The sequence below is a fragment of the Oncorhynchus clarkii genome, chromosome 21 (assembly GCF_045791955.1).
Source record: "Oncorhynchus clarkii lewisi isolate Uvic-CL-2024 chromosome 21, UVic_Ocla_1.0, whole genome shotgun sequence".
NCBI classification, from domain to species: domain Eukaryota; kingdom Metazoa; phylum Chordata; class Actinopteri; order Salmoniformes; family Salmonidae; genus Oncorhynchus; species Oncorhynchus clarkii.
The window spans coordinates 26,895,039-26,907,436 of NC_092167.1; the positions used below are offsets into that span (position 1 = coordinate 26,895,039).

Genomic DNA, 12,398 nt, shown 5'->3' on the forward strand with positions numbered 1-12,398 from the left:
CATATTAGTTTGTGGCCCTCCATGGAAAATAATTACCCAGGCCTGGTCTATATTGTGTAATGCAGCGTTGCCCAAACCTCTTCCTGAAAATCTACAGTCCTGTAGTTTTTCAGTCCAACCCTAACCAAACTAGGTACCTGACTCATCTAGTTAAGGCCTTGGTGAGCAGCTAATAAGTGGACTGAAAACCTACTGGACACTAGATCTCTAGAAAGAGGGTTGGGCAGCCCTGGTTTAATGTAGGATTTTTTTTCTGATGTGCGACCAGGAAGATGATTGTTATGTTTTTAACCATTCATGTCTAATCCATTTAATCTAATCACATTTAATTGAATCTAAGGTTCGGGGCAGCTCCGAGTCTCTCCTGGACTCTCCCTCCACCTCCAGAGCCACCTCCCCCTCCCTGCTCTCCATTGAGGCAGAGTCGACCAAAGCTTCCTCCCCCTTCAAGCCACCAGGACTCATGTCCCCCTCCAGCGGCTACTCTAGCCAGTCAGAAACTCCGACGCCCATCACCCCCTCCAACCAGGTGGCAGGAACACCAACAGGGCCCGCCTGCACGTTGGGGTGTAAGATGCGCCCCAAAATCCCAGAGAGGAAGTCTTCGTTGCCAGCTACATCACCACGGGACCTTGCCGCCCGATCGAGGCTGTCCTTCGAGATGCCGGTTAACGCTCATCTGGATTTGTCCTCCATCAAACCAAAACAGAAGGCCAGCCGGCGCCATTCTGACACGTCCACCGCCACTAAGCCCGGTAAACTGAGTGCCGGCGGCCAATCAACTCTCCCAGTGGTGACCACGAACGAGCTCCGGAACATCCGCCTGCGTTCTGTCTCCCGTACTGACCTGGAGGACTGCCTTGATGGAGCCTCTAATGACATCATTGAGGAGGAGCAGGGTCGCGACCTTTCCCCCCCTCCTGTCACCCCCGGTTGCATCCCCGGCCCCCTCGTTGCCCCCAGACCCAAACCCCCTGTGGCCTTCAAGCCCCCATTACCCAAACGCCCCCTCAACATCCTCCTCAAGTCCCCCTCCTCCTCCCCCGTTGCTTCCGAGTCCCCCCCTGCCTCCCCTGTTGACCCTCCCCGGCCCATGCCTAACCCCAGCATCTACATGGTGGTAGGTAGGAAGCCCAAACTGAAGAAAGCCTTCCCTCACACCCCCACCAGCCCCTTTAGACCCCAGGAACATCCCCAAACCTTCCCCCTCCACTACCCCCAGAGCCTCTACGATGCCCCCTCCTTCCCCCACACCCGGTCCCTGTACGATCTGCCTCCTCTCCCCCTGCCCCAGCCCCTCCTGGAGGACCCCTCCATGGAGCCGGAGTTCAACCCTGACTTGGAGCTCCGTCTCGGGCCTGAGGATGGAGGGTCACTCCCTTCTCCCTGCAGTAACCAGGAAGTGCTGGAGACTCAGGATAAGAGCAAGTCTCTACCTAGCAGGATGACCATATCCTGTCTGGCTGAATTGGACAAGAAGAAACCCAAGGTAGGCCAGCTGAATGGGTTAGGGTTCAATGAATGCCTTTTTTTGGTTCTGTGGTCAGTCAGTCAATACTCTCTCTCTCTCTCTCTCTCTCTCTCTCTCTCTCTCATAAACATATACAGTATATTGTCTGCATGTATTTACTTGCTACATGGCACATTGTCCTTTGGCTATCATGTACACCACTAATAACAAATCGCTCCCCAAGGTTCCTCCGCCGGTTCCAAAGAAGCCCAACGTCCTGCTTCTTCCCTCCAACGGTACCACCGACAGACAGGGAACACAGACAGACTGCCCTGCCGCCCTCCGCTCTCCCGTTGGAGCGTTCCCACCAGAAGAGATTCCCGGGAAAGAGGAAAACCAGGAAAATGACCTGGGAATAGGGACGGATGAGGAAAGCTCCATGGAGTCTTCATTACAGGGCTCTTCTTTTACAGACGTGGAGGGGAGGCTCAGCATTACAGAGACAGGCAGAAGTATGTTTACAATGTTATGATGGGAAATGAATAAGTGAAAATCAATTTAGCTGGAATTCAGATCCTGTCAGGGGTGAAAGTATTACAGTGCAGTTTCATTTCAATCGTAGTTGAAATGGAAGTGGTTACCATCGCAAATGAAAAACCATAACCACCAATATTGTTTTGATTGGTCATTGTTAATTGTTTTCTTCATTTATTGATTGATATCCATTGATAGAAATGTTTCTTGTTTTCATTGGTCCGTTGTCAGAGAGTAACTGACCAATCATATTGTTTCCAGGTGATGATGCGGAGAGTGTTGAGGAGAGCAGTTCGGTCGTTAGTGACAAGACGGAACTCCACATCACAGAGGAAATGGATGATGATGTCAGAGGACACACACCTACCACACACACCACAGAGGACCTGTTCACCAAAATACACAGGTATGCCAATACACACGCACGCTCGCACACACACACGCTCGCACACACGCTCGCACACACACACACACACACACACACACACACACACACACACACACACACACACACACACGCACATTGGTTTTACTATCCTTATGGGGACCAAACAATTAATTCTCATTTAAAACAATGTTTTTCTCCCTTAACCTAACCTTAACCCTCACCCTAAAACTAAACTTAGCCCTAAATATAAATATAACCCTAATTCTAACACTAAACCTAACCGCTAAGCCTGAAAAGCCTTTTTCCCTGTGGGGACCGGCGAAATGTCCCACTGGTCCGAATGTTACTTGTTTTACTATCCATGTCAGGACTTCTGTTTCCCACAAGGAAAGTAAAAACAAACTGCACAAACACACACTCCACCAAGGACAGTTACGCTAACTCACACACATATTTATAAAAAAATATATAATTCTAATGCGTTTAACATCTCTCCTCTTCTCTTCTCCCCTCCCTACAGGTCAAAAAGGAAAGTCCTGGGCCGTAAGGAACCAGGGGACTCGTTCGGCAGCCGCCAGAGTCTGGTCTCCCCGGTGAAGCACAGCACCAGTGGTGGTGACCTCCGAACCCTGACCCTGGGCTCGACCCCGCGCTCCACCTCGAGGAATGACAACTTCATGGCCCTGCTCCAAAAGAAGGGCAGCAAGTCCAGCACGGGAGGGGCCAGAGTCTCTGCTATGGAACTCCTCAAGAGCACAAACCCCCTCGCACGACGCGTCACAGAATTCTCCACCTCGGCAGACGGAGGAGGGGATATGACCACCGGGAATAATGGAACCAGAATGCCTCAGGACCAATGAGAGTTTTTAAACCAATTGTCCCAGGTCATCCTCTCTCTCTCTCTCTCTCTCTCTCTCTCTCTCTCTCTCTCTCTCTCTCTCTCTCTCTCTCTCTCTCTCTCTCTCTCTCTCTCTCTCTCTCTCTCTCTCTCTCTCTCTCTCTCTCTCTCTCTCTCTCTCTCTCTCTCTAGTAGTTTGAATCTAGTTATAGACTTTTCGATCGGACTATTGATGGAAGAAAGGAACGTCCAACCAGACCACTCAACCACTGATTGACCTTTCACAAACGTTTATTAACTGGCCAATGGTTGGTCACAATGGTCATCAAAGGAGTTCTGTTTATCACGCCGTCCGTTCCATCATTAAGGGGTATTCTTTTTTGGAGGTCTCCTTCAGTCTAAAGGAGAACATTAGGATTGTTAATGTCATACTTCAACACACTATTTTTTTTTTAAACGAGAGAGCGACTATACTAGGGAACGTTTGATTGGATAATAGACCTGGGTACATCGCAGGCCTGTGCTTGATGGCGACAGATGCCACACTAGTCTTTTGAAGACATGGGGTGAGTGTGTGTGTCGTATTTTCTGTCCCTCGCACAACAACAACAACAACAACAAAACCACAACGGTTTAAATCGAAAACATTCCACGGGAAGATTGACAGTTGGACATGGTACCAAGCCCCGACCCTTTATGTTTGAATCTACGCACTTTGGCGACTGCCTACCGAGGTAGTTTACAACAACGAGGAAAACAACAACGCCTGTTATTCGTTTGTTTATGTTTCTCTTTTCATACGCGATAGAAGGCCATATAAATGTACAAAGATATACATACATACCGTATAAACTGAAAAAATCCGCTTGAACTGTTCTAACAGACTATGGAGAGCCACAGTGTATAGTAGTACTACTAACAGTAGTAGTATAATAGTACTACACTAGTACTAACAGTAGTAGTACAGAAGTACTACAGTAGTACTAACAGTAGTAGTATAATAGTACTACACTAGTACTAACAGTAGTAGTACAATAGTACTACAGTAGTACTAACAATAGTACTAACAGTAGTAGGACAGAAGTACTACAGTAGTACTAACAGTAGTAGTAGTAGTACTACAATAGTACTAACAGTAATAGTACTACAGTAGTACTAACAGCAATAGTACTACTGTAGTACTAACAGTAGTAGGATACTATGTGATACACCTCACAGCACACAACAGGATCAAACCAACTGAACTGAAGGAGCGACGCTATGGAACACAATCCCACGAACCCTTACCCACGGATCTCCCCGCACTGCCGTCAGAGTGTGTGTGTACTTGCGTGCGTGTGTGTGTGTGTGTATACAGGAAATGATAACCAAACACAGCAAGGGAGGTGTGAAAGATGGAGGGCACAGAATTGAACCCTGTGGATCTTTCTTAACAGAGAGTATGATACAGGGTTGGGTTTATTTAACAGGGTTTAGACTGGTTTCTGTTAGGACCAAAGGACTGCCATAAACAGACCAGTGTGTGTGTGTGTGTGTGTGTGTGTGTGTGTGTGTGTGTGTGTGTGTGTGTGTGTGTGTGTGTGTGTGTGTGTGTGTGTGTGTGTGTGTGTGTGTGTGTGTGTGTGTGTGTGTGTGTGTGTGTGTGTGTGTGTGTGTGTGTGTGTGTGGGGACAAGGGCTTCATTTATCCGCCCTAAGGAGAGGATTAAGTGGTCTGAATCATGTGGCTGTAGTCTTTGGAGTTTTCCGTGACGTTTTGGAACTGAGAGAGGATTCTGGGCCTGAGGGGATTCCGGAACTGTGATTAGAACCCACTTTTCTAACAACCATCACAAAACAAACCGAGACAGTCCAGGAAAACAGCTAACCATCCATCGGCCATATTGAAAAATGCATCTCCCTCTTCTTTTTGCCCTCTCCACATGTTTTTTTGTCATACTGTCCGTTTTTTGCAAGGGTGATGTCGCAGCCTTTTCCCCTCGTCCACTCTCCCTCTCTTCTCGTCCACTCTCCCTCTCTTCTCGTCCACTCTCCCTCTCTTCTCGTCCACTCTCCCTCTCTTCTCGTCCACTCTCCTTCTCTTCTCGTGCACTCTCCCTCTCTTCTCGTCCACTCTCCCTCTCTTCTCGTCCTCCTTCCTGGCAGGAACACATGCTCCATCTGTCTCTCTCTCTCTCTGCCCATGGAGTAGCCCCCTCCTCTTCTCATTTCTTCGTCCTCCCCTCATCCCTCCCTCCGTGCCCCTCCCATTCTTTCTGTGCATCTGAGCTTCACGCTCACAGACGACACAGCCTGAATGTCAATGGAAGGAAAGAAAAGGACGCCGCGTTGATATCGTGTTCAAGAGTGCTATGTTCAACTTCATCTTTCGATCTAACCCTCTCTGTCAAAAATACAAATGTTTTTTTATTTTTTATCCTTCTGCTGCATTGTGCATCTGTCCCTATATCCAGACCAAACCAACCATCCATGTTACAAGGAAAACAGGAGGGTGGATTGTGTGAAAGAACACACAAAGAGACGGATGGAAAAGGGTATGAATGTCTGGATGTGTACTTAAAAGGAAAGGATAGTGGACTTCTGGACCCACTCAGACTGTGAACACGGATCTTAACCCATCCTCCTTTCACCACACTTTTCCAGAACCATTACATTGGGGCTGTGCAAACCCTGGTGCTATTAAGCTACAGCGCCCCCTTGTGGATGAAGAGAGGGAGCACACCCTGTAAGACTACTGCTCTGTCCCTCCAGCAACAACACGGAGACGCAACGACTCCAGATGAATATCTGGATGCTCTTTTTGTTATATCGGTCATTCAGGAAACCAGAACAACAACGACGACAACTTATAAAGACAATGAAAAGAACGAGAGAAAAAAAACCTATGTAAATGAACACGTTATTAATAAATAGTCAAGTGACGCTTGTTTTAAATATTTAGTGAATGGAACTACATAAAAAAAAAATAACTATGACAAAACTCAGTGTTAGTTTGCCTTGTAGTCTGGCGTGATGTTTAACCTTCTGTGTTTTCTACATAGAAATATAATTACTAGAATGGACACCCCTATTTACGTCAATGGGGCCATAATGTCAAATTCCTATGGTCAGAGGTTCTATGCCCATTCTACTGGTTATATTCTATGGTTTTCAGCTACCTTGATATTACACTCCCTTTGAGGTATGCAGAGTTGTTACTCTTTCTGTTCTGAAGTACTGTAGTTATTATGGTTACTAAGGTAATGCTGTATACTATGGTTACTACAGTCATATACTGTGGTTATTACGGTAATACTGTATACTCTGGTTACTACAGTCATATACTGTGGATATTACGGTAATACTGTATATTATGGTTACTACTGTCATATACTATGGCTGTTACAGTAGTGGTCGTCACTATTCCCTATTCCTACTATTACTACTCTTGGCTGTACCCTTATATTGTTCATAAAACACAGGTACAACGATAGAGAGAAAGAGGGAGAGAGAAAGAGTTGAAAAAAATGTAAGCAATAGATAGATGACTTAGCCCAAGACTTAGCCCAAGCAGATTCCAGCTCTAGCCACAGAAATGGTTGCGCAGTGCTACACACACACACACACACACACACACACACACACACACACACACACACACACACACACACACACACACACACACGAAGAAATACAGATTTGTTCAGTAGCCTACAGTTGGCACATACAGTGATTTATTATAGTGGGTTCCAAACTCCAATCAACCATGTCTAGGAATGTGGTAGAGTATTACAGAGTATGGGAGCAGAAGAGAAAGAGGTATGAGGATAGGGGGAGGGGGGGCGAGGGAGAGAAGGTGGATATATCACTCCTCTGAAAGAGGGGATCACAGTTGGGTTAATACAAGTTCTGTCCATCGATTTATTTTCTTTCCTTCTTTCCTTTTTTCTTTTTTTCCTTCCTTCCTTCCTTCCTTCGTTCCTTCCTTCCTTCCTTCCTTCCTTCCTTCCTTCCTTCCTTCCTTCCTTCCTTCCTTCCTTCCTTCCTTCCTTCCTTCCTTCCTTCCTTCTTCCTTCCTTCCTTCCTTCCTTCCTTCCTTCCTTCCTTCCTTCCTTCCTTCCTTACTTCCTTCCTTCCTTCCTTCCTTCCTTCTTTCTTTCTGTCTTTCTTTCTGTGATAGGGACAGCTCTTAAAGCTTTCCCCAAACTCCCCACAGAACACTAGAAGTCTAGAGAGAGGGAGAGAAGAAGAGAGAGGGAGAGAAGAAGAGAGAGGGGGAGAAGAAGAGAGAGGGGGAGAAGAAGAGAGAGGGGGAGAAGAAGAGAGAGTGGGAGAAGAAGAGAGAGGGGGAGAAGAAGAGAGAGGGGGAGAAGAAGAGAGAGGGAGAGAAGAAGAGAGAGGGGGAGAAGAAGAGAGAGGGAGAGGAGGGATGACAGAAAAAGATGTCCTTTAGTCAGTTTGTGTTTTATATCTTGTTTCTGCATCGACATCAAACAGCAGCATGACAAGCTGTTAACAACCATCTGGTTGTCAGGACGCCTAACAAACAAACAGACATATTAATCTTAGCCTTTGTCTCAAATCACATCCTACTCCCTATCTAGTGCACTACTCTGGTCTAACACTTGAAAGGGTTTCAAATTAGATTTGATCGCACCCTTTTGAGCTATGTTGAAGTGTTAATCTGTATATACAATGTAAGTACCATTAGACGACCCTTATTCAGATTAAATATAGAGGTGATAGGATGATTAGGGATAGGAGTTATTTTTCTGTCAAAACATGTACTTTTTTTTTCCCCGAACAACATTCTTACAGAAATCTAGCCCCATAATTTTCCCTCACCACATTACCTAACCAATGCAGGAAAAACTCAGGGTCCTAGTTATAGGCTATGAGAAACAAATAGCATATAACTCTCGGCCCAGAGTGTTTCCCGGTCAGGTCATGTGGTCAGGAAAAACTCCTGTCCCTAAGTATAATGAGTATAACCGATAATTAGTTGTACAGCAGTTAAACTGCTCACAGTACTCTCTGTATGTATAGGACCAGGACAATAATAAAGTTTTATTAAGTTAAAAGACACACACAAAAACACCCACGAAACAAGATTAAGTTTGTTGGGTTAGGCTACTCAAATAAAGAGAGAGAGAGAGAGAGTTCTTGGAATTATTCTATTTTTGTTATTTCTCATTGGAAGGACATATTTAAAACTCTACTGCATATATGATTATTATTATGATAATTATCAATAACCTCAGTTTTCAGATCCAGCAGTGTGGTTTATGTAGCTGTTGGTTTGAACACATGCAGCTATGTATGTCTTGCCAATGTGATTCAAATTATTATATCATTCAAATAAATTATTTTTCTTGCTTAACACTGATTTTGTCTATGGATGTCCTTTTGAATTTTTTCTGACTTGGGGTGTATTCATTAGTGCCCACCATGGCAAAACGGTAGCAAAGTGTTTTTGCCATGGAAAACATTTTTGCAATGAAAATGAATGTCTCTTATTGACCAAGTTCAGGTTAGTCCCTCCTCATTTCAGTCGTTTGATTCATTTAGTTCCTAGAGAATACAAACAACCCTGTTATCATATCTGTGTTTCCTGAATGAAAGAACATTGCTGGTGATAGCGAAAGAAAATCTATGATCAGTACAAGACAAATGAAAAGTCATCCGTAACTTGAGAACTGTTTTGATTTCATTAGCGTTTTGCCTTTTTCAATCACCAACATAGATTCACATACACTATTTACATTCATATAACCCTTCTGTGTTTGGGTGTGCTCACTTTCTTCTCCAGTCTGCTTCAGACTGTGTAGTTAAACCTCTCCAGTCTGCTTCAGACTGTGTAGTTAAACCTCTCCAGTCTGCTTCAGACTGTGTAGCTAAACCTCTCCAGTCTGCTTCAGACTGTGTAGTTAAATCTCCCCAGTCTGCTTCAGACTGTGTAGTTAAACCTCTCCAGTCTGCTTCAGACTGTGTAGTTAAACCTCTCCAGTCTGCTTCAGACTGTGTAGTTAAACCTCTCCAGTCTGCTTCAGACTGTGTAGTTAAACCTCTCCAGTCTGCTTCAGACTGTGTAGTTAAACCTCTCCAGTCTGCTTCAGACTGTGTAGTTAAACCTCTCCAGTCTGCTTCAGACTGTGTAGTTAAACCTCTCCAGTCTGCTTCAGACTGTGTAGTTAAACCTCTCCAGTCTGCTTCAGACTGTGTAGTTAAACCTCTCCAGTCTGCTTCAGACTGTGTAGATAAACCTCTCCAGTCTGCTTCAGACTGTGTAGTTAAACCTCTCCAGTCTGCTTTAGACTGTGTAGTTAAACCTCTCCAGTCTGCTTCAGATCGTGTAGTTAAACCTCTCCAGTCTGCTTCAGACTGTGTAGTTAAACCTCTCCAGTCTCAAGATGATGGACTAGAGAAGTTATCCATATATCAATAAATATATAGCCTAGGTTTCATTGTAGTTTTTTCCTACATCCAATGTATTCATACATTAAATATATAATTTACATTCGTATATTCCTTGCCATGTTTAATTAAACGGTAGCTTTGTTTTCTTACCTCTGTAGTGAGCAGAGTCTGCCTCAGACGGTGTAGTCTTGTGTAGTGGTGGTAGTGTGTCTGTATTTCAGACTTGTGTAGCGGTGGAAGTCTGTATTTCAGACTGTGTAGTCTTGTGTAGTGGTGGTAGTGTGCCTGTATTTCAGACTTTGCACCAGTGGAGGCTGCTGAGGGGACGACGGCTCATAATAATGGCTGTAATCGAGTCAATGGAATGGTATCGAACATGTGGTTCTTATGTGCTTGATACCATCCCATTGACTCCATTCCAGGCAGTACTATGATTCACCCTCCCCTCAGCAGCCTCCACTGCTGTTTAGTGGTGGTAGTGTGCCTGTATTTAAGACTGTGTAGTGGTGGTAAGTGTGCCTGTATTTCAGACTGTGTAGTGGTGGTAGTGTGCCTGTATTTCAGACTGTCTAGTGGTGTTAGTGTGCCTGTATTTCAGACTGTGTAGTGGTGGTAAGTGTGCCTGTATTTCAGACTGTGTAGTGGTGGTAGTGTGCCTGTATTTCAGACTGTGTAGTGGTGGTAGTGTGCCTGTATTTCAGACTGTGTAGTGGTGGTAGTGTGCCTGTATTTCAGACTGTGTAGTGGTGGTAGTCTGCGTTTCGCTCAGATTAAAATGTATAACTAGAGGGAGGGTATTTCTTTAATAAACTGAGTTCCACAGAGACAGCTCATTATTAAAATCCAAAACAAACTTACGTAACATAGTGTTCATCCCAAATGGCACCCTAATTCCCTACATAGTGCACTACTTTTGACCAGAATCCTATGGGCTCAGGTCAAAAGTAGTGCACCACATAGGGAAAATGATACATTTTGGGACATACATGCATCTGAGGACTATGGCCCTGGCTGTAAGAACCTACTGGAGTCTGTTGCCACCTAGTGGAAATATCGCTCAATGACATCACACTGGATCTAAAAGTTACTACGCTTTTATTGATGCAGTCCTGATCCTAGAATTCAAATTCCATGGAATTGGCAGCAGTTGGAATGTTGAATGTTGAAAATCCCTCCTGTATGATGAAAGTGTTCTCAGTCAAAATAAAAAAAGATATGTTATACATGACCATAGCGGCAGGTAGCCTAGTGGTTAGAGCGTTGGTCCAGTAACCGAATCCTCAACCCTCGCTATTGAATGGCAGACCCTGGCCGTGACCTCACTTTCCAAGGAATAGGATATGCAAAAAATACATTTCCAATTCACACATGCGTATTAATACACACTTGTACATGTGTGAAATAGGACAAATGCAAGCACCCATCAAATTATTATGATTTATTATTATTATTATTGTTATAGATACATCATGACACAATGCTATTTGCAATGGAAAATCCCAGTAATCACAGAATGAACTAATGCAATACAGACTATTTTGTGCTATTCTGGGTTTTTCATTTGTAATCTTAAATTGTTTTGCTAATGAATAACTACCCCTCCCTAATCCGGCTACTGCAGTACCATTATGATACGATATATGTGTGCCAGTGTGTAAAAATATGGTATAACATACAAATGACAAAACATTATAGATTACCTGAGGTTACGCAGGTCGGAAATTGATCCGTGTGTGTGTGTGTGTGTCTGTGTGTGTGTGTGTGTGTTACTATTTATCAGGGTTCAGTAGGCTAAAAGTGATTACCAACTCCGTCTCACTCTCGCACGCAAGCACACACAGACACACACACAGACACACACACACACACACACACACATATGGACAGTAGGACAGACTGACGAGAACGCAGGCACCAGGGCTAAACTGCCAAACTCCACGTTTCCTGTTTCTGACAGCAAAGAGCGCACAGTGCGTTATCTGTCACAGAACACACATACACACACACTCTTTCTCTCTCACACACACATCCAGCGGCCACAACAGCAGCCGGCACAGGAAGAACTGAGCGCTATCTTCAGAGAGATAGAGAGAAGCAGGAAAGAGAGAGAGGGAGTGTGTGTGAGAGAGAGAGAGAGAGAGAGAAAGAGAGCAAGAGAGGGAGTGTGTGTGTGAGAGAGAGAGGGAGTGTGTGTGTAAGAGAGAGAGAGAGAGAGGGAGTGTGTGGGTGAGAGAGAGAGAGAGAGAGAGAGAGAGGGAGTGTGTGTGTGTGAGAGAGAGAGAGAGAGAGAGAGAGAGAGAGAGAGAGAGAGAGAGAGAGAGGGGGGAGTGAGTGAGTGAGTGAGTGTGTGTGTGAGAGAGAGAGAGAAAGAGAGAGAGGGAGTGTGTGTGTGAGAGAGAGAGAGAGAGAGAGAGAGGGAGGGAGTGAGTGAGTGAGTGTGTGTGAGAGAGAGAGAGAGAGAGAGAGGGAGTGTGTGTGTGAGAGAGAGAGAGAGAGAGAGGGAGTGTGTGTGTGTGAGAGAGAGAGAGAGAGAGAGAGAGAGAGAGGGAGTGTGTGTGAGAGAGAGAGAGGGAGTGTGTGTGTGTGTGTGAGAGAGAGAGAGAGAGAGAGAGAGAGAGGTGGGTGGGGGGGACCACACAACAAAAACCTCATACTATCCTCTCTTGACTGATGGACAACTCTACACATCAACAGTTACTGTCTAAGCAGTGAGAGGAGGAGAGGATAGGAAAGAGAGGAGCGCTAAAGAGAAGAGTGTCAAGGAGGCACACCTCGGTCCCCTCTCTGAGTTTT

The 12,398-nt window shown here is 45.0% G+C and overlaps 1 protein-coding gene across 1 annotated transcript in view; it reads left to right on the plus strand.

Annotated features, from left to right (window-relative positions):
* LOC139378810 (NHS-like 2) overlaps positions 1-3,304 on the plus strand; it is a 137,964-nt gene extending 134,660 nt beyond the window's left edge. Inside the window, exons 6-9 of the mRNA XM_071121328.1 lie at positions 341-1,489; positions 1,695-1,962; positions 2,246-2,390; positions 2,893-3,304. Of these exons, the coding sequence (XP_070977429.1) occupies positions 341-1,489; positions 1,695-1,962; positions 2,246-2,390; positions 2,893-3,232 (1,902 nt within the window). The 3' untranslated portion in view covers positions 3,233-3,304. The remainder of the gene's footprint in view (positions 1-340; positions 1,490-1,694; positions 1,963-2,245; positions 2,391-2,892) is intronic.
* The last annotated feature ends 9,094 nt before the right edge of the window (positions 3,305-12,398 follow it).